Here is a 25602-nt window from a genome sequence, read left to right on the forward strand (position 1 = left end):
GACCCAGCAAGTTCTCTCTGGTGAAGATAGTCACACCCTGGACCTGTCATTCTGCACCCTGAGCTAGTTCAGTTCAGTCCCAAGCTGGTTCAGTTCAATCGCTCAGCCATGTCTGAATCTTTGTGACCCCATGGACTGTAGCATGCCAGGCCTCCCTGTCCATCACCAACTCCCGGAGTTTACTTAAACTCATGTCCATTGGGTCGCTGATGCCATCCAACCAACTCATCCTCTCTTGTCCCCTTCTCCCGCCTTCAATCTTTCCCAGCATCAGGGTCTTTTCCACTAAATCAGCTCTTCACCTCAGGTGGCCCAAGTATTGGAGTTTCAGTTTCAGCATCAGTCCTTCCAATGAATATTCAGGAGTGATTTCCTTTAGGATGGACTGGTTTGATCTCCTTGCTGTCTAAGGGACTCTCAAGAGTCTTCTCCAACAGCACAGTTCAAAAGCATCAGTTCTTCAGCGCTCAGCTTTCTTTATGGTCCAACTCTCACATCCATACATGACTACTGGAAAAACCATAGATTTGACTATATGGAACTTTGTTGGTAAAGTAATGTCTGCTTTTTTAATATGCTGTCTGGGTTGACCATAGCTTTTCTTCCAGGGAGCAAGTGTCTTAATTTCATGGCTGCAGTCACTGGAGTGATTTTGGAGCCCAAGAAAATAAAACTCTCCATTGTTTCCCCATCTATTTGCCATGAAGTGATGGGACCAGATGCCATGGTCTTAGTGTTTTGAATGTTGAGTTTTAAGCCAGCTTTTTCACTCTTCTCTTTCACTTTCATCAGGAGGCTCTTTAATTCCTCTTTGCTTTCTACCTTAAGAGTGGTGTCATCTGCATATCTGAGGTTACTGATATTCCCCCTGCAATCTTGATTCCAGCTTGTGCTTCATCCAGTCCAGCATTTCGCATGATGTACTCTGCATGTAAGTTAAATAAGCAGGGTGACAACATACAGCCTTGACGTATTCATTTCTCAATTTGGAACCAGTTCGTTGTTCCATGTCTGGTTCTACCTGTTGCTTCTCGACCTGCATACAGATTTCTCAGGAGGCAGGTAAGGTGGTTTGGTAGCCCCATCTCTTGAAGAATTTTCCACAGTTTGTTGAGATCCATACAGTCAAAGGCTTTAACATAGTCAATGAAGCAGAAGTAGATGTTTTTCTGGAGCTTGCTTGCTTTTTCTATGATCCAGCGGATGTTGGCAATTTGCTCCCAAGCTAAGGCGGTGCCAATTGTGCCATGAAGGACCCTCTATCTGCCCAGGAAGCCCTGCGGGGAGTGAGGACAATTACAGCCTCCCTGCAGCCCCCACCCCTCAGCCTCCCCAGTGATGGATGCTCAGCCCTGGGGGTGCAGGGGGGTCAAACAAAAAGCAGTTTCACTGCGGAGGCTCAGAAGAGCACATCTAAAGGAGCCACAGCTTTTCAAGAGTCGCCGTGGCTGTTACCGGTGTCTGGATTCCTCCTGCTCCCGTATGTGACATGGCGTATTAACCTCCAGTGAAGTGAAACAGGACTTGCAGCAAGGAGAGAGTCTAATTGAGGATAATTCAATCATTTTGAAAAGGAGGTGCAGATGGCTCTCCTGAGACTTCTTCACAAAAGTGCAGAACAGCCAAACTGCCCTGAGCTTTGAGAGTATCCGGTAGATGGAAAGCTATCTGCTCAAAAACTATTCCCCTTTTTCCTCTGTGATCTTACACTTTTTTTTTTTTTTTGGCGTGTGGCTTGTGGAATCTTAGTTCCCTGACCAGGGATTGAACCCAAGCCCCAGCACTGAAAGTACAGAATCCTAACCACTGGACCACTGGGAAACTCCCTATGCCTTATTATTATTATTGCATTTAGCAGCTAGCAAAAGCTCCATGGTGGCACTGAAAGCCAAATTTCAATGTTTTCCCCCTCAGACTTGGCTTCTCACTCAGAGCCATTAGCCCCCATTAATCTGGGACCATTAACCTCTATAAACCTCTTCCAGTTCTAGGAAAGCTTGTCAACAAAATCCAACATAACGATTTTCTAAGCATTCACCCTAGTGAATACAGGAAGCAGGTTAGTCCTAAGTCATTGTGTTTCTAGGTAACCCATTTGCATGGAGAATCCCACGGACGGAGGAGCCTGGCAGGCTACACTCCATGGGATCACAAAGAGTCGGACACGACTGAGAGCACATAAAGTCTTTCTTACTTAATTTGCCTACAGGCTTTAGAAGGAGTTGGAGGGGATAATTTGTTTTAATCACTGATCTTTCCACCTGAGCAATTATACATTTGATTATAACCTACCCTACCCTCCTACACGCAAAAACCGAAGCAAGGTAGGTTGGACCTTTTATGTTTAAAGAAACACCTTAGTCGTTTGGAGTTGGTGCCTAAGGAGAAACACTGTCTTAAATCAAACCAGTTACTAAGTAAAAGACAGAAGTGACTCTCCTGGGTTCCCACCACCTCCTTCCTTTCCTTCCAGGTTAACAAGATGTCCTGGCTGGCATCTAACTGCTCAACTTGAAAGCTATTTACACTAAAGAGAATTTCTAGGGAGACCACCTTATGTGAGCAAAGGCTTCCCTGGTGCCTTGACAATCACAGCTGTCAGGTTTAAGAAATGCATTTGTGAAGATCAATCATAAAACGCTATTCGGAGTTAGAGTGGGATTTGAGATTTTTCCTTTTTGCTCAAGAGGTTTAGGGAGGGAGATGGGGAGAGGGAGAGAAAAAAATAATAGGCATTACACATAAAAGCCCTTCTCCCTAATCCTGTTTCCCTCTCCCTTGAGATGTGTGTGTGCCTGTTAAGTCACTTTAGTCGTGTCCAACTCTTTGCAACCTCATGGACTGTAGCCCGCCAAGCTACTCTGTCCAAGGGACTCTCCAGGCAAGAATATTGGAATGGGTAGCCATTCCCTTCTCCAGGAGGTCTTCCTGACCCAAGGATAGAACTTGGGTCTCTGGCATTGCAGGTAGATTCTTTAACCGTCTGAGCCACCAGGGAAGCCTCCCTTGAAATAAACACCATCATAAATTTGGTGCATTCTCTTTCTAGCATGTCCTTTTACAGTCTTAAAACTTAGACCTGTGCTGGTCTCCATGCATAACAGGCAGTTCTGCTTTCTGTGTTGGTTTCTACCTCTATCACAACACGAGTCTCAAGACCATCCAGGTTGATGCCCCTAAATCCAGCGCAGGGCCCCCAGCTACTCTGCATGTCCCCTCCTACTTCACAGTCTCACCCGTGAGCTGTTAGACTGTTCTCTCCCGCCGACGGCGCTGCAGTGAGCATGCCCACATGTGCCTGTTCACAGGACACACGAGGCACACGCAGTGCAGCGGAAGCAGATGTGGGTCTTGGCCCTGCCACTTACCAGCTCCGTGACCTTGGGAAAGTTACCTGACCTCTCTGTGGCTGACTTCCTCATTTGTGAGTTGACGGAAAATGAGAGCATTTCTTTGAGCTGTGCAGATTAAATGTGGCTGCGTACCTCGCACACAACAGGAACCAGTACCTGTTGGCCATCCTCATCTTCATCAAGATGAGACCTGCTGTGTCCACCGGGTCCCCATCGTGCCTGGCGTGAGCGTCACTGCCCAGTCCCCCCACCACTGTGATGTCAGCTCCCGCTCCCACCATGCTAAGTCTTTTCAGTCGTATCCAACTCATGGCAACCCCTCCATGCTCCTCTGTCCATGGGATTCTCCAGGCAAGAATACTGGAGTGGGTTGCCATTTCCTGCTCCAGAGATCTTCCTGACCCATGGATCGAACCCTCCACTCTTAATGTCTCCTGCATTGGCAGGCGGATTCTTTACCACTAGCGCCATCTGGGAAGCCCTTCCCGCTCTCACCAATGCTGCTGAAATGTCCTGCTTTCCTGCATCTTCACTATTAAGAGTGTGTAACATGCCAACACGATGGGGTGAAAATTTTTACTTTATAGCTTCAAAAGCGTTATTGCTTGAATTGTTGTTTGTGTCGCTAAGTCGTGTCCGACTGCAACCCCAATAAATGTAGCCCGCCGGCTCCTCTAAAATCTGTGTTAAAACAGGCCTGCCACCTAGTGGTGGGAGAAGATGGCCTGTAGTTAGGGCAAGAAGCCCACGTACAGGTGGACCCACGCGTACCTCATTGGGCATTTCAGTCATTCACACACATCTGAACTGGAGCAAACCACATGAGAGTTCTTCTCTTCTCTTCTTCCCATTTGAGGCAGCTTGTGATTCCTCACTTTTTCCGGTACGACAGTGTGGAGACCTTGCTGCTCAGTCCTGGGCAGCCTCTTCCAGCCAATAACTCTGGGTCCCTGGCTCACAAGAGCAGTGGGGTAGATTAGGAACAAAGCTGTTTACCGAACGGTGGCTTCTGAGGCTCCAGCCAGGGAGGCTTTCCCTGAGCAAACATTGTCCCATGCGGGGAGGTTCAGGAGCAGGCAGTCATCAGGGCTGTGCTGAAAAACTGCCTCCTGGGGCTGAGCTGAGCCCCAGTCAATGTCCTTCCAAACCAAGGCCTTGGACAGTTTGCTGTTAAGACTTCTAAGATCACAGCTGAGAAAGTAGAGTGCACAAAAATGTTGTTGTTCAGTCGCTAAGTCATGTCCAACTCTTTGCGACCCCATGGGCTGCAGCATGCCAGGCTTCTCTGTCCATCACTGACTCCCTGAGTTTCCTCAGACTCATGTCGGTTGAGTTGATGATGCCATCCAGCCATCTCATCCTCTCTCACCCTTCTCCTCTTGCCCTCAGTTTTTCCCAGCATCAGGATCTTTTCCAATTAGTAAGTTCTTCGCATCAGGTGGCCAAAGTATTGGAACTTCAGCTTCAGCATCAGTCTTTCCAATGAATATTCAGGGTTGATTTCCTTTAGGATTAACTGGTTGGATCTCTTTGCAGTCCAAGGGACTCTCAAGAGTCTTCTCTGACACCACAGTTCAAAAGCATCAATTTTTAGGTGCTCAGCCTTCTTTATGTTCCAACTCTCACATCCACACATGACTACTGGAAAAACCATAGCTTTGACTATATGGACCTTTGTCGTCAAAGTGATGTCTCTGCTTTTTAAACACTATCTAGGTTTGACATAGCTATTCTTCCAAGGAGCAAGTGTCTTTTAATTTCGTAGCTGCGGTCACTGTCTGCACTGATTTTGGAGCCCAAGAAAATGAAATCTGACACTTTCCAACAAGAAAATATTAATCCATACTAATTGAGGTTATGATACATATTAAAAGATCTCTAGAAAAATGTTCTATGAACGATAGGGTGTTAAAAAGCAATGACTGGGACTTCTCTGGTGGCACAGTGGATAAGAATCCACCTGCCAATGCAGGGGACACAAGTTCAATCCCTGGTCCCAGAAGATTCCACATGCCACAGAGCAGCTAAGCCTGTGCGCCACAACTATTGAGCCTGTGCTCTGAAACCTGGGAGTCGCAACAACTGAAGCCCATGTGCCCTACAGCCCATGCTCAGCAACACGCGAAGCCACCACAATGAGAAGCCCACTCAGCGCAACTAGAGAAAGACCGCACAAAGCAATGAGGACCCAGCACAGCCAAAAATAAATAAATAAAATTATTTTTTGTTAAAGCAATGATTAACATAACACTGTAAAGAAACTGTACTACAATAAAAATTTTTAATTGATTAAATGATTTCCACAGTACAAAAAAAAAAAAGCAATGATGCTGAGATGTCATATAACTGTAAGTCAGGACTGTCACTAAATGAATGGGATAGGAAACAATAGAAAACAGTCTAAACAACAAGCAAAGGTCAACTGTGATTAGAAACATCCATTCAGGCCAGTCCCGTCTATAGCATGGGCTCCCGTGTCTCTGAGCTGTTGTTTGCACCGAAGCCTTTGCCGAAAACAACTTCCCTTCATCCCTTTGTTTGACCGAGCCTTAGCTCTTTAAGTGCTTGGACCTGAGCCCCAGCCTGCCCTGACCAGCACAGAGCGGAGACGGGGAGCCTCAGCATCGGGCGGGCTGGACCCAAGTCCAGCCTTGCAGTGTCAGGCAAGTCACTCCCCTCCCCTGTGTCTCTCTCCTCATCAGGTAACTTGGGGACAGTTCTGACCCCAGTGCTGTCGGGAAAATTAATTCAAGGAAATGTGTGATGATGCTGGAGATGGAAGGGGTACTGGACAAGCATCCGTTCCATCCTTCTTGGAGCTGGCACCGACCAGCACGTGACGGGTCCACCCTCCTCTGGCCTCCTCTGGAGCCACTGCTTTCACCGCCCGTTTGCATTCTTAGTCGTGTCCTACCGTTTCTCTCGCTTCACCCTTCCAGATGTTTGTGTCGCCTCCCCACTCACAGGACACATCAACAGCACCTGACAGATGCGGGGTCTTCAGTACATCCGCGTACGCGCTCATTAAACTGCCCCACGTGTGAATGCTTCTTTATCCATCACCACGATCAGCAGTTACACACAAGGTGGGGAATTTTTTAAAAATCCAAGACTTGGTGACCACCACAGAACACGACACGAGGGCCAGGTGGGCACAAGTTGTGAGCCTGTGTGCATCCTGAATGCAAGGCCAAGAAAGTGAAAGAGGCTGAAAAAGTCACATGGAACAATTTTAAGAGAGATGAGTGGAAGGGCAAACAACGAAAGGGAGCTAGCCTGCCCGAGAAGAGCAGGAAAAGACCTGGGGGGGTCAGGGTGGCCCCCAGAGACATTCTGGTTAGTTCTGGTCAGCTCTTTGCTGAGAGGCTGTGGCTTCACTCCTGAGCTTGGCAATTTGAAAGGTATTATATGTAGATCTGAGCTCTTCCCTGGTGGCTCAGAGGTTAAAGCGTCTGCCTGCTATGCGGAAGACCTGGCTTCAATCCCTGGGTCGGGAAGATCCCCTGGAGAAGGAAATGGCAACCCACTCCAGTATTCTTGCCTGGAGAATCCCATAGAGAGAGGAGACTGGTGGACTACAGTCCAGGGGGTCGTGAAGAGTCAGACACGACTGAGCGGCTTCACTTTCACTTTTCACTCTCATGCACTGGAGAAGGAAATGGCAACCCACTCCAGTGTTCTTGCCTGGAGAATCCCAGGGACGGGGGAGCCTGGTGGGCTGCCGTCTGTGGGATCGCACAGAGTTGGACACGACTGAAGCGACTTAGCAGCAGCAGCAGCAGACTGTAAACTCCATGTCTGTCTTGTGTCCTCGAAATAAACTCTACCTCTTTTCTTGTTGCTGTTTTATTTTTTTTTTAACGTTTTAATTTTTAAACTTTTTATTTTGTATTGGCAAATAGCCGGTTAATAACACTGTGATAGTTTCAGGTGAACCGCAAAGGGACACAGCCATACATATGCATGTATCCACTTCCTCTCCAAACTCCCCCTCCATCCAAGCTGCCACATAATATTGAGCAGAGTTCCCACTGCTGTAGAGTAGGTCATTTTTGGTATCCATTTTAAATATACCAGTGTTAAACTCTACCTCTTGAAAAGAAAGGCCAAAAAGTTACCTTGCAAAGGTGTGTGAATCCAGGGAAGGGAAGAAATGGGGCTATTTTTACAATTCACCATGCTAATGGCATGACCCAGACAAGTTATACAAAGTCTTTGAGCCTCAGTTTGTAAATGGGCAAGATCATAACTACTTTGTAGGGTTTTTATAGAGATTAGAAATAACAAATGTAAAGTCCCTTGCACATAACCGATACTCAGTAGTAGCTGTGTTATTGTTGCGAGTAATGAAGACGTTTCTTCTCTATTGGGCACGAGTGTTTCCTAAACTTCTGTCAATCCTGTACCACCACCAGGATGTTCACCATACCCAAGGACCACTTAGACAATTATTTACACAATGTTTTTCTTTCAACACTCTCTTATTTGAGGAAATGTATTTCAAAAGCAAACTGTATCTCACCACCACTCTGAAAAAGAGCTATGACCTGCTGTAAACAGGAGGCAATGTAAAATAAAGACAACAGAAATAAAACAGTGCTCTTCATTCTAACTCAGTTCGCTTGCTTTCTGAAGGTCAAATCTGAGGCCCACTTTCTCTTGGTTAAAGAAGCACCAAAAGCTACGGCTACAGAGGTTTTCTTCTTAGTGTAATTGGAGAGATAAGAGGCCTTTTTCATAGTGCGCTCAGGTTATTTGGAGCAGCACACAGAATGGTCTCGAGTTATCAGGAAAACACCAAGTCCAGACCAGAGACCAAAGGGAGAGAATGGCCTGTCTGTCCCCCTCCCACCCTCATGACGGCCGTGGGCCTCTGAGGGGCTCTAAGACGGGGGACATACTGTGGGACAAGGTCTCAGGTGTGGCTCCTGGACCTGTCACTTCCTAGCCACATAACCTTAGGCCCATCTATTGGTAAGTAGGAAACCTTGGTTTCCTCAATGGCAGAACGCAGCTGGTAACTTCTCACGTGCCTCATGGAGTGGCCATAAGACCCAATTGTGAACGAACTTGTATGTCGTTTTCCTTCTTAATCTGTAAACTACTGTATAAACAGAGCCAGTCGTGTGGATAGTCTCTGAGGCCAGGCATGAGGAAGTGGGGGCAAAGGGGTGAAGTTAGAGGAAGGGAGAGCCTGCCTGCTAGCCGCTGGTATAGCTAGATGACCAAGTGCGGGCACACTGGTGATGGAATCAGTGCCCTTACAGGAAGAAGCCAGAGAGCTGGCTTGCTCTCCTCCCGCCTCTCGGGGACACAATGAGAATTTGGTGGCCATCTGCAACTGGAAAAGGACCTTCACTAGAACATGCTGACCACTGATCTTGGACTTGTGGCCTCCAGAACTGGGAGTAATACATTTCTGTTGTTTCTAAGCCACCCCATTTATGGTACTTTGTTATAGCAGCCTGAGCTAAGGCTTCTTAGTAAGAAGCTGAGAACTTCAGCCTGCAGGCTTCATGGTGTTGCAGGTGGACCAAAGCTCCATGGGGCTAAATGCCCCTAGGGCCACCCTCAGCCAACAGATCACACACAGTGGATGAAGAGCCAGCTCCCCACCCCTCGGGGTGCCCTGAGCCCCCAGCAATAACTTGCTTCTGGTTAACCCTGGGCTGTCTTCTCTTTCCCTTTAACTTCCCTGGGACCACATCACAGCCCCGTCTCCTGCCCGGACAGTCATGATCTGGTCAACTGGATGAATGGACAAGATGCTTGGCAGCAAAGGACAGGGGCACAGCTTGCCCACCGCCCCACACAGGCTGCTGCTCTCAGCACGTCCAGACCACACAGGGCACGTGCGCAGCCTACAGCTCCTGCACAGGAAAAGTGCTTCTCAGCTGTCCCCACCAGCCTGCTATTTGTCATCCCATCCATCTGCTGTCCCCACGAAACACTCCCCCACGTCAGCTAAAATGGTGCACTGGGCTTGGAACCGGTTGAGAAAACGTCAGGCGGATGGAACTGAGGAAAAACCTGAAATAGCAACCCTGTGGACTGTTGTGGCGGCCGCAGGACTCGAGCCTCGGCACAGAAGGCCAGACTCCGGGGCCCAGGAGGCCTCTCCAGGGGGATTGTTCCATGGTGTGGGGTGCAGGGAAGGCCCTGGGAGGTGTGAACAGCTGGGCCATCTCCCTCCACTCATCTACCTGAGGCCTGGTGCCTCCACCCCTTCTTCCAACTTCCTTTCCCTCCTGCTTCTTGTCCCCTCTCTGGGAACAGAGGCAATTCCCCAGACATAAAACAGGATATGTTTAAAGCTGCTATTAAATATGTTTGTCTATTAGTTTTCCAATCAGTCTTCCATGTGGCAGGAGTACAATAAGAATGTGTGGATTCTTGGAACTTCCCTGGTGGTCCAGTGCTTAGGACTCCATGCTTCCACTGCAGTGGGCTGCAGGTGGACCAAACTAAGATCTCTGTGTTCTTGCGAGCTGGAGATTGGATGTTTTGTTCCTCAGAGGAAAGGGGTCATTTTCACCAAGGCTGTTTTGATCTCAGAAGAGTGGGTCCTTACACATTCATCCATTCAACAAGTATGACCTGAGAGCCTACCATGAACCAGGCAGTGTCCTCAGCCCCAGGGATAACACGATGAGCAGAACAAACAAAATGCCCACCTCGTGGAGATTGCAGGGCAGTGGGAGAGACAGATAGTAAACAAATGCATGTATAAATGTCATGTTTTAAGTGCTGTGAAGAAAAACAACACAGGGGAAAGGAAACAGAGATAGAGGCTACCTCTTGAGTGGTAATCAGGCAGTGTTCCAGTTCCACAGGGCAGCATGACAAACCTCCTCAAATCTGAGTGATGGAAACAACAATCACTTTGTTATCATTCAAGATTCTGTGGACTGACTGGGTTCAGCTGGGTGGTTCTTCTGCTCCCTGCAGAGTTTTCCTGGTGCTGCTGTTGTATGGGGCTTCGCTGGGTGGGAACATTCGGGGTAATTCATTTACACACCTGTATCTCGGCTGGATGGTGAGAAGCCCAGGCTCTGCTGGGATGTCAAAAGAGTTGAGCCCCCTCTGCGTGCAGTCTCAGGGCTGTTCCCTCTTTGCTTGGCCTGTCCATATGGCCTTTCCCACAGCCTTTCCAGCAGGGTGGTCAGACTTCTTATGTGGCAGCTCAAGGCTCCCCAAATTCCAAAGTGTAAGGTGCCAGGACTTCCCTGATGGTTCAGGGGTTAAGAATCGCCTGCCAGTGTAGGGGACACAGGTTCAGTCTCTGGTCTGAGAAGATCCCACATGCCATGGAGCAACTAAGCCTGTGTGCCACAACTACTGAAGCCAGCTCCCTAGAGTCCATGCTCCACCACAAGAGAAGCCACTGCAATGAAAAGCCTTCACACTGCCACTAGAGAGGAGACCCCGCTCACCACAACTAGAGCAAGCCCTCACAGCAATGAAGACCCAGCACGGCCGAAAAACAACAAAATAAAATTTTAAAATAAATAAAATTTTATTTAAAAGACAAAAAGCAGAAGCTACCAGGCCACGTTAAGGCGTAGGTCCAGAGTTGGCACAGCATCACCTCTGACACATCATGTCGGTTAAAGTAAGTCATGGGACCAACTCAGATTCCACATAGGAGGGGGGCTGCATGGGACAGAGCACTGAGGGGCATGGTTCACTGGGCGCTGGTCACCCAGAGGCCTTGATGATGGTGTGACATTTGGGCAGAGACCAGAATAAAGTGAAGAGGTGAGCATGCTGCTATCCAGGGCGTGTAAAGGCCCTGAGGCAGGGATGTGCTTGGGCTATGAGTGGAAAGCAGAGTCCACTGTGGCTGGAGCTAAGCTCTGGGCCGTGAAGTCAGGGGCAGCCTGCAGGCCAGGGAAGGGGATCAGGGAGTTGTGACCTCCAGGACTCACAGCAGTCACCTGGTCTCAGTGCTGCTGGATCCTGGGCTTTTGGGTCCAGACTCCCCATCACTCTCACCAAGGCCCCAGGACTACCCTGTTTCACCTGCAGCCTCCACTCCGCAGCTCCTCTGCTGGCTGATGTCTCCACAGCTCTGAGCACCCTCTACATGCTTCCAAGTTTTACTCATTTATCTTACCTCTGTCCTGTGTGCATGTGCACTCAGTCATGTCCGACTCTTTGCGACCCAATGGACTGTAGCCCACCAGGCTCCTCTGTCCATTGGGATTCTCCAAGCAAGAATACTGGAGTGGGTTGCCATGTTCTCCTCCAGGGGCTCTTCCTGACCTTCTGTAAATCAAAATGTACTGTGAACAGACAGGCAGGGATTTGGGTTGGCTTTGTGTGCAGGCCCACGAATAATACTTGTGTGAGCAAACTAATCGGTCACTCCCTGCAGCGTCCCCACCCCCATCCTGATCTAACAACGTTTGGGACATATGGGGCGGGACTGCCTAGTAAATAATGAACAACTAAATTAACTTGGCAACAGAATAGCTCTTATATTAATAGTTCCCTCCGTTTATCTCAGTCACCTTCCAGGAAGCAATTATCCAGGGAGAATGAAGAAGTAAAGAAAATAGCCTTGGAAGTAGCCTCAATGGAGACTGCAGGTCACAGGACAGCCTCCACTTCACCTGTGACCCCAGTGTGCCTCACAAGCCAGTCCTCAGACCAACTATCACAGCCTAGAGAGTCCTGGGTTAAAGGCGGAGGGGTGGTGAGAGGACATGGAGAAAGTAAGGCCAGGGCAGGTGTGGCCTCCTGGGCTGCAGGGCATGGAGACAAGCAGCCCGTGGGCCATGGTGGCTCGGGAAGCCTTGCCTATAAATGGTGTGACAGCAGGTGACGTTTATAAAGTGACCGGGTCACTCATAACAGATCAGATTGTGTTCACCGTCTTCTATTTAAGATGAGGAAGTACACACATCTGGGAAAGATTTTCATTCGAAGGGACAGAAAATGTGATAGAAAATACCTGTGAAGTTGTGCCCACCCCACCGCATCCCTCCTTTCCAATGGCAGCTCCTTCGTAGTCCCTGTCGCTGGGCCCTCCTTCACTCTCTACTGCCACGCTGGCCTGCCCACATGCCCATGAACGAACCTACAGCATTTCTCTTCCCTGGAACACTGGCATCTAGCCTCATGTCTTCACGCTCTCTCTGCTCTAGCAAGGCTCAGGCTCTCATATCCAACTCCAATCTCGAGGCAGAGCTCTCACCTTCCCAGACTCCTGGACATCTCATCAACTTGAAAAGATCCAAACCAGAACTTCTGACTCCAGACCTCCACGGACCTAACTCCTCATGCTTGGTCATCCTCAGATCAGTAAATGGCACTTCGACTCTTGCACAAAAGCTCTGGAGTCATCCTTGACTCGAGGGTGATGATCGTGTCATTCATATTTAAACTGGAACTGCCCCAGGCAAAAAAAGATGTATGGTCTGACGATAACCCACATCCAATTCATCAACAGACCCAGTTAGCTCCACTCTGAAAAATATAACCCGGCATCTAGACATTCTCACCACCTCCTCCACTATCACCCTGGTCCAAACATACCTCATGTCCTGCCTTTATTTCTGCAGTGGCCTCCGAGCTGGTCTCCCCACCTCCACCCAATCCTCCCACCTCCAAATCTGTTCCCATGGCAGCCACAACCACCCTGCTCCAACCTCGGAGTGATCACTTTTCTCTTTGGCTCAGAACTCTCAATGGTCTCCCAATTCATTCAGGAGAAAAGCTGCCGTCTTTGCAACAGCCTGCAGTGGCTGCCTGCTGCCCCACCTCTCTGACCTGTCTACACTCGCCCAGCTCTCCTCAGCCCCTGCTCTCAGACATGCTGAGCTGAGCGCATGCTTGTCCCAGCCTCGGCCTTGGCTGTCCTCTCTGCCCTCACTTTCTCCAGGCCACATGTCCCCTCCCACCTCCCCAACACAAAACACCTAAACTCCCCACCTTTTCTGTCTTCCCTTGTCCCACCGTCCTTGCTGTAGATGGCAGATTTTGTTGCCTAAAAAGGGCCACAGAGACATGGACGGTTCTCATTAGCTCATCTAGAACCATCCTCCCACCAGAGGGGAAGACTCATTTCCCTCCCCTCAATGTGGACCGGCCTTAGGGACTTGCCTCTGACAGAAAATGTGGCCGAGGTGACCCAGCAGGACTCTGGAGGCAGCCTCCTCACAGGAGACAGCAGCCTGATGCTCCCTGCACAACATTTCCTAGGAACCCACCACGTCAGAGGAAACCTGCAGAGAGACAATGAGGAGAGACACACAGGGAGGGGAATCCAGGCCCAGGCGACAGCCAGCATCAGGTACCAGATGCTCAAGAGAACCAGCCTTCAGATGGGCCCGAGGCCCAGACTCCGCACAGCAGAGGGCGGCTGTCCCCGCCGCCCCCTGCTGTGCCCTGTCCCCGTTCCTGCCCACCCCCTCCCCGACCCAAGTTTGGCACAGTGTTTATGGTCATAGTAATGGAACACCAATTCTGATCTTCACTATACTATGTAACATGGGAGACTTCCCTGGTCCAGTGATTAGGACTTGGCATTTTCACTGCCATAGGCCTGGGTTCAATCCCTGGTCCAGGAACTAGGATCCCACAAGCCACACAGTGTGGCCCCCCAAAAGTATATGTTTATTGCTTATTTCTCATCTGTCTTCCCCCAAGAGAGACAGTACTCCTGGAGGGCAAGGACTTGGGTCCATTTCTTCCAGCCTTGGTATTCAGTACCACACACACAGTGGGCACTCAGTCAATATTCGCTGAACACACGAATCTCTGCTAATTAAAGAAAACTGCTCCTCACTATAATTCGCAATACCTTCTGCCGAGGCATAAGACCTTTTCCTGAAGACAGCGTTCTCTGGTGTGTTTTGGACCAGCTCCCTGTTAAAAAATATCTCTTGTCAGCCATCTGGAAAATGATAAAGTTGGATCCATACCTCCCACTATACGCCAGGAAACAGTCCAAACGGATCAAAGATTTATACACAATAAAATGAAACCATTAAAGTCCTAGAAAAAAGCATGACAGAATTCCGATACAACCTTAGAGTAGAAAGGCCTTTCTAACTACGATTCACACTCCAGCAGCCATAAAAGAAAAAGATGGATCAATTCAAACTACAGAAACATCACAAAACTTCTGCTTGGTCAAGAAAAGCCAGCATGAGCAAAATTGAAAGATGAATGATGATCTGGGAGAAAACCAGCAAACAAATTTCTACTGGTTGGACAGAAAAAAAGGCCAACATCCCAACAGAAATATGGTCATTCAGGCAGTTCATGGGGAAAGGAACTACAAACAGGCCTTAATCAAATGAAAAGCATGCAACCTCTTTCTCTCACACAGAATAAGAAAAATGTGAAACAAAACATGTGAGAATTGCACCATAGAGAAGGCTGAGTACCAAAGAATCGATACTTTTGAATTGTGGTGCTAGACTCTTGAGAGTCCCTTAGATAGCAAGATCAAACCAGTCAATCCTAAAGGAAATCAGCCCTGAATATTCACTGGAAGGACTGATGCTGAAGCTCTAATACTTCGTCCACCTGATGGGAAGAACCAACTCACTGGAAAAGATCCTGATAGTGGGAAACATTGAAGTCAAAAGGAAAAGGGGGCAGCAGAGGATGAGATGGTTAGATAGCAGCACTGACTCAGTGGACTTGAACTTGGGCAAACTCCAGGAGACAGTGAGGGGCAGGGAGGCCTGGCGTGCTGTAGTCCATGTGGCTGCAGATGGTTGGACAAGATTTAGTGACTGAACAATAACAACAAAACAAAATTACACTGAGAAACTATTTGTCCCCTATCAGCTTGGTCCAAATCCCAAACCATGGCAAAACAAGGTCGGTAGGGTGTGAGGAGAGGGCAATCTCACACTTTGTGAGACTGCTAATCAAATTGGTATATCTCTGTGTTGGGGAATTGGGCCATATTGATCAATGCTATGGAGGGTCTATCCTTAGCCCTAATAACTGCATTTCTGGGAATTTATCCTACAGATATGTCTGCACATATGTGAAATGACAAATGTACAAAGTTACTCACTGTAGCATTCTTCATAGTAGCAAAATATTGGAAACAACATAAATGCCCATCAGTAGAAGTTAGTGGTGTATCCACAGGATACAATAGCAGGGAGCTATAAAGGAGAATGCGGAGAAGGCAATGGCAACCCACTCCAGTACTCTTGCCTGGAAAATCCCATGGACGGAGGAGCCTGGTAGGCTGCCGTCTATGGAGTCCCTAGGAGTCGGACACGACTGAGTGACTTCACTTTCATGCCTTGGAGAAGGAAATGGCAACCCACTCCAGTGTTCTTGCCTGGAGAATCCCAGTGACGGAGGAGCCTGGTGGGCTGCCGTCTACGGGGTCGCACAGAGTCGGACACAACTGAAGTGACTTAGCAGCAGCAGCAGCATAAAGGAGAATGAGGTTTCTTTTTTGTACTATTACGGTAAGAGCTATGAGATGTATTATTAGAAGAAAAGTATAGGGGTGGGGAGAGGGATAAATTAGGAGTTTGAGATTAGCAGATACAAACTATTATATATAAAACAGAAACAACAAGGTCCTATTATATAGCACAGGTTACTATATTCAATCTTTTAATAAACTGTAATGGAAAAGAATATGAAAAAGAATATGTATATGTGTAAGTAAATCACTTTGCTGTACACCAGAAACACAACACTGTAATTTAACTATACTTCAATAAAAAATAAAGAAAAAAAGAAAAACGCAGGGTTCCAAAGAGTATGCATGATGCTATATGTTAATTTTAAAAAACAACGGTAGATAACAAGGACACATATGTTCGTATTTGCTTCTATAGGAGTAAAGAAACTCCAGAAGGTTCCCAAGAAGCTAACAGTGGTTGATCATGATGGATGGTAGAGGAGAGGCTTGGCAGATGAGAGACACGTATGGAGGAAGGACTTGTCTTTGCATACATTTAAAACTATTTTTTATTTCTGTCCCAAACACAAGATAATTTGCAATAAGTGATTCACTCCTTTAGCTCCAAAAGAGGTCCCTTATCAAAACGTAAATATTGGACCTCAATTGGTTTCACAGCTAAGAATCCATTCCTATGATCTCTCCCTCCCTCACCTTGGAAACCGCCACGTGAACCACCCCTGGATGCCAAGAGTGTGGGCTGCTTAACAGCCCGGTGGTCCTGCCTCCCCGCCACCTCCCAGGGACAAGCCACAGCCAACAGCCTCCCTCGGCCTCAAGGTGAGATTCCGTCTGTGGCTCCTGAGATCAGGCTGCGGCTAGACTCCAGCTGCACCCACATCCTCACCTGGTTTCTCTTCGTTGTACCTGGCACCCCTCACCTCCTTCCCGGTTTCTCTTGAGAGCCTCCCCCAGTAAACCACATGCCCTCGATTCCTGGTCTCAGGCTCTGCTTCAAGGAACCCAACCTAGGACATCAAACACATACAGCACACGGGTGATAACAGATCCCTCTTTCCAAAACAAACCGCTAGGAGGCACTTCTGACGAGCACAAGAATTCGTTTCCATTCTCGGTGCTGACCAAAGATCAACCTACAGAAGAGAACTTCCTGACCTAGCCTGACTTCGTACAGGCTAATGGATGGATTCCGATGAGGGCAGAAGATAACAAAAGTTCATCCATATCCATCCTCACCACTATGGACTTAAGTTTCCAGGGGTGCCAACCTGAGAACCAGTGCCCTAAATCCTGATCCTGGATGCTGTAGTGGGATTTCCTGACAACTGGCTGAGAGCAGGACAAGCAAACGGGTGGGAGGAGGGGACAGAGGCTCGGGTGGTCGTCAGCTGGTTTTGCCTGCGGCAGCAGAATCTACAAGCTGCTCCCGTGATCTGTCCCCTCTGCCCTGGCCTACGAGAGCCCATGGCTGAGAACCTGTGTTCCCTCCCCTGCCCCCACCCCAACATGGCAAAGTCCTCACCCTGGAATATGACTGAAAGGGCTATGTGCCATTTCTGGCCAGCCGATTCAGAGGGTGGATGGGACCTGTCCACACCTGAACCAGACCCAGTGCCGTCCCATCCATGTCCCCTCAGCATTTGCTGTACTTGGTGTATTAACATTGCTCACGGCCAAGCCCTCGGGCTCTGCCTGAGGGGTTTTCTTGGCACTTGAGGCATGCCTGGTCAGTGCACAGGGCAAGATGGAAAGGCCCAGAAATTAATGCTCCCATGCCAGCATCCTCAACCAAACCCCAGGCATGCAGAGCCAGTGGACAATGGCTTGCTGTACCCCTCCTGTGGGCAACTGCCTTCCAGGGACCCCCCGCTGGGATTGACTGCCCACCAGTAACTTTCCTGGTTGTATTTGTTTGTGTATGCTCAGTCGCTAAGTCATGTCCCCCTCGTTGCGACCCCGTGGACTGTAGCCCATCAGGCTCCTCTGTCCAGGGGATTCCCCAGGCAAGACTATTGGAGTGGGTTGCCATTTCCTTCTCTAGGGAATCTTCAACTCAGGGATCAAACCCACATCCCCTGCATTGGCAGGCGGATTCTTTGTCACTGTGCCACCTGGGGAAGCCCAACTTTCCTAGTTATGGTCCCTGTATTGCCTTCCTTCTCCTGTCCCACTCCCCCACACCCTACATCTGTTCTTTCCTGGGATCACCTCCTAAGCCAGCAACTTGACCTTGAACTAACCTCAGAAGCAGCTTCTGGAGGAAACCAAACCGCGACAATTCTCTTACTGGCCGAAACCCAGACGCTCAGCTCCAATGAAGCACATATTGACAAGGAACCAGAGCGGCAGGCACGGGAAGTCTGGGTGCCTAAGTAATGGCATGGAGGTGAGCTACCTGCCAAGCCAGAGCCAGCAGGTGAGGAGGAAACATCCCGCTTTAAGCCACATCACGTGCTGGGAATCTTTGTTCCCGCAGCTGTGCCCTGTCTTAGCTGGTACAGTTGCCCAATATCCATGTCCTCTCTGGTCAAAGAACCCTGCTTTCCTGCTGGGTACCCACTCGGACCTCTCCTAGGCCAGAGGTGTAGTCAGCCTGCCCTCTCAGCCCTGCTTCAGAGGAGGCAGGAGCCCCAGGTCAGGCCTGGGCACAGCGCATAGTAATTGGCTGGGGTCAAGGGGAGGCAATGATGAGAGAGAAACTGGGCCAATCAGAGACAAGAAGCATCAGCCCAGGATAATGCCCCGTCAGGAACAGTGAATGGTCATCCAGCCCCCATTCGAACCTGCCTGAGAAAGAAGCCACCTGGAGGAAAACTGGATAAAAGAAAAAAAGGTACAGGATCAAATGATTTAAGCACCTAGGCCCAGCCACCCCTGAAGCTGGAAAAACCCCAGACGTTACAGCTAATACATTCTTTTTCTCCATTAAAGTCATTTTAAATGGACTTTTTGTCACTTGCAACTTGTTTAATAAAAATCTGACCCTAAAGAGAACACCACATCAGCTAGTTCACAATTCCTTCTGCAAAACCGGCCACAGGGCAGCTGGTCCAGACAGAGTCACTTAGGTATTCCCTTACAGGAATGTCAGATAACCGAGGAAAAAGAACCAGCCGCCTTCTAGCTTCTCTCTCCTGCGTCAAGTGCTGAGACCCAACGCCACTCGCCCATTAGAGCCAGGGTTGAGCCCTCAGCACTGGCTCTGTCCCAGGAGGCTGCACCTGGCAACCACCCCACCCCACGCCACATGCCGCCGTGGGTCCCAGGACCCACGTGGTCCCGCAGTGCCGTCTTACCCTTCACCACTGCCCCGGGGCGGTGACACAGGTGGTGAGGATCCCCCAAAGCCTGCCTTCGTCTCACACCAGCCTCAGGTGCAGCCAACGTTGAACCTGAGGCCTTGTCTTTCCTTTCTGAAGGGAGGGTGGGGTGAGGTGGGGAGAGGCGTTCTAACCAGATTTAGGATCCCTGGACCCTTCCTCCAGCGGCCAGTTTCAACCGCAGCTCCAGGCACAGAGATGCTGACCCTATAGGAGCGACCAGAGAACGTCATGCTTGGCTCGGTGCCTGGTGCATCATAGGTGTGAAAAGAGAATTTATTTCCTCCTTCCTTCTGAAGAAAAGTGCTGCTGACTCTACAGAGAAGTGTTGAGTTATAGGATGTACCACTTAAACCAGACTGTAGCCTGAAGCCTGACCACAGTGTTGGGGGCGGGGGGAGGAAGTGGGGGAGAGAAGGTGGAAGCGACAGGGGAGGGAAGAAGGGGAGGATGATGTGGGCAGGGAGGAAAGAAGAAAACGGCCATGGCCATGCCGTAGGAACGTTCCCAGACCAGCCCCAATTCAAGGTTTTCTGAACTTTCCAGAGGGGGAATGAACCAGTGCACTCAGCCAGCGCCTAGGGGTCAAGGGACAGTGAGGTGCTGTGGATCGGACCTCCTGCCTGGTTCCGGCAGCTCCTAGGACTGGAATAGACCTCTCCCACCACAGTGGCTCTGGGGAGATCTGGGTCCTTCTTCCCACCCCTCCAGGCATGGGGGGGGGGACCCTGAAAACCTCCCCACACTCCCTCCCTGCCAGCTTCCCTTTTACTCCATCTCAGTCTCAGGCCGACTTTCTCGCTAACGTCCAGGTGAGGACGTGCAAGTGGCTGAAGGTCACTGTGCTCAGCACTCACAGGGCGTGAGGGAGATACTGATGCCACCATTGTCCCCCCCCACCACCACTCAAGGGCACTAAGTATGCTCCGGGGCTCCTCATGCTCCAGCCTGGCCCCCAGTGCCAGACTCAAGGAGGGTGGACGATGGCCTTCAGCCCTGAGGCCCGGCCCGGGAGGCCAGAGCATCTCCACGGGAACACCCTGGTCACCAAGAGTGTCTGTGAGCCCATGCAAGCTGAGCCCAGTGCCTCTGCCCAGCTCACCAGGCACGTGTTTACCTTTACCCAGTGCTCAAGATTCGCTTCTTCAAACCCACCCACTAGTACAAAACATCAACCCCCAAACAACCTCAAGTCGAAGGTCCCACGATAAGCCCTGGACAGGGAGCACCAGCACTCTCCTGTTGCATTCTGAGCCGGATAATTCCACAAGGATGTTCCCTTTATTAGAATAATTCCGGCCAACGCTTTCAGAATAACAGAATTCGTTTTCCTTGCTGGAGTAGCATTTCAAGTGGAAGTACTTTTATTTCAAGGCACCATATCAATCTCTCCAAGGGTGTGTCTCTCAGAACACCCCTACCTCCATGTGTGAAAATCCTAAAAACAAAATAAAAATGAAAACTAGACCCAGACGGTGATCACAGCTCTCCACAAGCTTCCATTACTGTGATAGCGTTCCTGAGGGCCCAGGTGACAGAGGCCTCATGCCACTGTTATCAATGATAGCGTTGGCATGGAGCCCCCAGTGAGGCCCCCAGGACAGAGAGATGAATGGACCACTTGGACTCTGGAATAGCACGTGGGGCAGGGGACCTCCAAGACCAGGAATCCGTGGACACGTGGCAGAGTTGGTGTCCTCGCCCCTCTCCTACTTCTCCTCCTCCTCACTCAGGTTGGCGTTTTCCTGGAGCGAGGACGTCATCTTGTTTTGCAAGAGAGCTGCCAGTTTCTTGGATGTCTTTTTGAGGAACGCGCTGCCCGGGTGGGCACCGTTCACGTGCAGGTACAGGTCCTCCTGGGTGGGGCCCGTGTAGCCGCAGTCCTCGCAGACATACAGCTTATCCCGGCGCTGCTTATAGGCGTACTGCTGCTGCACCCCGTGGATCTTCTTCAGGTGGGACTCCAAGGAGCAGCGCTGGGTGAAGGCTTTGTGGCAGACGTCACACTTATAGGGGCGAATGCCTGCAGGGGCGAGGGGCAGACACAGAACTGTGGGTCAAGGCCAAGCCAGAGCCTCCCACTTATGAGGCCATTAAAAGTCATCCCATACAACCCAATGGCAAAAAAAAAACCCCAAATGATTCAAAAAACATGCAAAGGAACTGAATAGGCATTTTTCCAAAGAAGACATATGAAGGGCTGAGAGACACAAGGGAAGATGCCCAGCATCACCAATCATCAGAAAAGTGCAAACTGCCACCACGCAGGTTAGGAGAGCCAACTCATTGGAAAAGACCCTGATGCTGGGAAAGATTGAAGGCAAAAGGAGAAGTGGGTAGCAGAGGATTAGATGGTTAGATAGCATCACCAACTCAAAGGATATGAGTTTGAGCGAACTCTAGGAGATAGTGGAGGACAGAGGAGGCTGGCATGCTGCAGTCCATGGGGTCACAAAGAGTCAGACATGACCTAGCAATTGAACAAGGTAGGAGAAATCACCTCACACCTGTCAGAATGTCTATTATCAACAAGACAAGAGGTAACAAATGCTGGAGAAGGTGTGGAGAAAAGGGCACCCTCATGCACTGTTGGGGAGAATGTAGATTGGTGCAGCCACTGTGGAGAACAAGGTGGAGGTTCCTTGAAAACTTAAAGACAGACCTTCCGTATGATCCAGGAATCCCACTATCCGTATTTATCCAAAGAAAATGAAAACAGGATCTCAGGAAGCTATCTCCACCCCCATGTTCACTGTAGCTTTATTCACAACAGCCAAGACATGGAAACACCTAAGTGCCCCTCAACAAATGAATGGATAAAGGAGATGTGGCACATATCTGCAATGGAGTATCATTCAGCCAGGACAAAGGAGGAGATCCTGCCATTTGCAACAATGTGGATGCACCTTGAGAACCTTATGTTCAGTGAGACGAGCCATAAAGAGGAAGACAAACAGTGTGTGGTATCACTTAGATGCAGTAAAGTCCAACTCCCCTGAGAAACAAGAGAAACATACTTGTCAGGGGCTCCCGGGTTGGGGAAACAGGGAGAAAAAAAGGATCACCATAACCAAGGATGAAGAATATGAGGAAAATGGTTAAGGCAGGAGACAAAATTATCCACAGAGCAAACATAATAAAAACAGATGCAAACAGCAAAACTCTACCACCTGGCTTTAAGAGGAGGTGCTCTAATCTTCTCACTTGCCTGCCTTAATGTTTGGGTTTCAGAGTGGGCAGAGTAAACCGTGCTTTTATTTTAGTTTGGGTTTTCCTGGAAAAGCAGGTATTTGGAAGGTGCCTCCAGGAAGGGAGACCCCAGGAACAGTGTGAGGTGACTCCCCACCTTCAGGGGAGGGAGAAGATGACAAGGTTGGGGGGGGGAGGTCATCCAGTCAGTGGGCAACCAGGGTTCAACTGGTCAAGCAAGGTACGGGACAGAGGAGAACACATACCTCCGAGCCGAGTCACTCTGCCCCTTGGGAGCTGGGTTCTTTGTCCCTCTGCTCAGGCAGCACCCTGGAGAGCGCCCTTGGTGGGTGGGGCTCTCTCTCCTGGCAGGTCCTGCCTGCCTGGAGGTGGGGGTGGGGGGCCTCCAGCAAGAACGCCCACAGTGGTCAGCTTCGATGTGGACAGATGTGCTCAGAAGTGACAAGGGACAGGGGCAGGGGCAGGGCACTGATGGCATTAGCTACAGTCAGGAAAGCATCCCCAACCTAGATCTCATGCTGACTTTAAATCTGGTCTACTATTAGTGGGGCCTGCCTCCTGGCTGGAGAAGCCACAGGTACCATACAGAGCAAGAAGCTCAGCAATCAAATGACAGTCACCCCCATGCCCCCATGGGTACCCCACCGGGTGAGATGGAGCTTCTAGAAGTCCAGAGAGGTCCATGGAGCAGAGAGGAGGCTGCAAGTAGTTAGACCATCTCAGGGCCTGGTGGTCAGGAGGACCACTTCCCACTGGAATCCCCAAAGCTTTAGGCTCAAAATTTAAGAGTATGCAAAACCATCAATCAAGATAGGTATTTTCAATCCCTGGATTGGGAAGATCCCCTGGAGAAGGAAATGGCAACCCACTTCCTGGTTGGTACAGTGGTTAGGACTCGCACTTCCACCACAGGGGACATGGGTTTGATCTCAGGTAGGGGAACTAGGATCCTGCATGCCCCGTGGTGCAGCCAAAAAAAGAAAAAATTGTTTTGAGTTGCTTAAAAATAATGAAAATTAAAATTCACACTCTAAAATGCTTATTTGACTTATACAACAATGAAATGTATTACGATTTTACTATCCTAGCTTTAATGGAAGCAAACTATTAAAAGATATCTTCGAAATCTACTTTTTTTGCTTAACAATATTCCTAGGGTACCAGTCAGAATGGCAATCATTAAAAAGTCAACAAATAAATGCTACAGAGGGTGTGGAGAAAAGGGAAGCCTTCTATGCTAATGGTGGGAATGTAAATTGGTGCAGCCGCTATGGAGACCAGTATGGAGGTTCCTCAAAAAACTAAAATAGAGTTACCATATGACCCAGCAATCCCACCCCTGGGTATATATCCAGACAAAACTATAATTCAGAAAAATGCATGCACCCCAATGTTCACAGCAGTACTATTTACAATAGTCAAGATACGGAAGCAACCTAAATGTCCATCAACACATGAATGGCTAAAGATATGGTGCATATACACAATGGAATACTACTCAGCTGTTAAAAAGAATGAAATAATGAATGTCAATTGCAGCAACATGGATGCAAGTAGAGATGTTCACAGTAAGTGAAATAAGTCAGACAAAGACAAATATCATATGATATCACTTATATGTGGAATCTAAAAAGAATATATAAAGTCCCTCAGTTGTATCTGACGCTTTGCAACCCCACGGACTGTAGCCCATTAGGCTCCTCTGTCCATGGGATTCTCTAGGCAAGAATACTGGCTGCTGCTGCTGCTGCTAAGTCGCTTCAGCCGTGTCTGACTCTGTGCGACGCCAGAGACGACAGCCCACCAGGCTCCCCCGTCCCTGGGATTCTCCAGGCAAGAACACTGGAGTGGGTTGCCATTTCCTTCTCCAGGGGATCTTCCCAACCCAGGGATCGAACCCAGGACTCCTGCATTGCAGGCAGATTCTTTACCATCTGAGCCACCAGGGAAGCCCAAAAAAAGAACATATATGTATAACTAAGTCACTTTGCTATACAACAGAAATTAATGTTATAAAACAACTATACTTCAATAAAAAATAAAAATAAGTAAATAGTCCTGGAGAGTTTACCATGGTAGTGTTTACAGCCTGATTTCATCCCTTTTTAGCAGCACCACAGTATTTTGTTGTTCAGCTGCACCCAAATCCCACCTTTTAAAGACTACAGAGATTAAGGAAGTGCTGCAGCCCACACCCTCGCATCACATCACGCTGCCTTGTACAACCTGGTACTAAGGTGTGGTCCACCCCACATCACATCACCTAAGAGCTTGTTGGAAGTGCAGAGCCTTGAGCCCCGACCCTAGACCTCCTGATTCAAGTGAAAGCAGTGGTTCTCAAATTTGAGCCCAAAACAGAATCACCTAGATAGAGGGCTTGTCAAAACACAGATTCCGGGACCCCCACCCTCACTGGCGATCCTGGTTCTGGGGTAGGGCCAAGAACCTGTATTTTCTAGCTGGTTTCCAGGTGATGCTGAGGCTACTTATGCTGAGGTCTGAAGCGATGCCAGATGAAGCCATAGGACAGCACTTGGGGTGTCTGAGGCAGACATGCACCCCAGTCTTTTCCCCAAGGTTACAAGTCCCCAGTGCCTTACTGGTGCTTCCTGGAGAGCTGTATCTGTTTATGAAGTTACACAGATGATAAAGGAAGTCAAAATGGAAAAAAAAAAATACTCCCCACCCTCATTCAACCACCTGAACAAACTGAATGGCTTCCACTATTCTTCCACATCCAGAAGCCTCCATCATTGCCTCTACACTCAGTGTGAAAAAAATTCCATCAGCTCAGTGTTGTGGTGGGGTGTTCCTCCAGCCCACCCAAGCAGAAGGCAGGCCTGTATTATATTCTGCTGGTTCCAGAAAAACTGCCAAAAGAAACTTCATTATAATGCTCAGCACTCGGCACATAATAGGTGCTCAGTAAATCATTTTTGAATGAATGAACCCTCCTGGCCCAGGAAAAGAAAGGAAGATCCCCTGGAGGAGGAAATGGCAACCCAGTCCTGTATTCTTGCCTGGAGAATCCCATGGACAGCGGAGCCTGGCGGGCTACAGTATGGGGCCGCTAAGAGTCAGACACAACTGGGCAACTAACACTGTCCCTGTCAAATCACTTTTCAATGAATGAATGAATGAATGAACCCTACTGGCACAGGAAAAGAGAGGTCAGTCACATCTTGGGGGCTAGTTTTCTACAAACGTAAGGGCTATGATGAGACCTGCCCCAAAGGAATACACCACGTAGGTTGCATGTTTGGGCCACAAGGGGCTTTGTGTTACCCAGGCCTCTGGGCCCACATGG

At 49.1% G+C, this 25602-nt stretch overlaps 1 protein-coding gene and 2 long non-coding RNA genes across 8 annotated transcripts in view; all 3 read right to left on the bottom strand.

Moving 5' to 3' along the window:
- Positions 1-9837: 9837 nt before the first annotated feature.
- Positions 9838-13318, bottom strand: LOC129626252 (uncharacterized). The gene is made up of 3 exons (XR_008701867.1): positions 13290-13318; positions 11470-11638; positions 9838-10605 (listed from the first exon to the last, which is right to left on the bottom strand). It is a non-coding gene; the product is annotated as an uncharacterized LOC129626252 (long non-coding RNA).
- A 142-nt stretch (positions 13319-13460) lies between these two features.
- Positions 13461-18205, bottom strand: LOC129626253 (uncharacterized). The gene is made up of 3 exons (XR_008701868.1): positions 18006-18205; positions 14161-14225; positions 13461-13582 (listed from the first exon to the last, which is right to left on the bottom strand). It is a non-coding gene; the product is annotated as an uncharacterized LOC129626253 (long non-coding RNA).
- Positions 18206-20426: 2221 nt separating this feature from the next.
- OVOL2 (ovo like zinc finger 2) overlaps positions 20427-25602 on the bottom strand; it is a 28599-nt gene continuing 23423 nt past the window's right edge. For all 6 annotated transcript variants that reach the window (XM_055544063.1, XM_055544061.1, XM_055544062.1 and 3 more), the window contains one exon: positions 20427-21108. In XM_055544063.1, coding sequence (XP_055400038.1) covers positions 20795-21108 — 314 coding nt within the window. In that variant the 3' untranslated portion in view covers positions 20427-20794. The remainder of the gene's footprint in view (positions 21109-25602) is intronic.

The sequence above is a fragment of the Bubalus kerabau genome, chromosome 13, assembly GCF_029407905.1.
Source record: "Bubalus kerabau isolate K-KA32 ecotype Philippines breed swamp buffalo chromosome 13, PCC_UOA_SB_1v2, whole genome shotgun sequence".
NCBI lineage: Eukaryota > Metazoa > Chordata > Mammalia > Artiodactyla > Bovidae > Bubalus > Bubalus kerabau.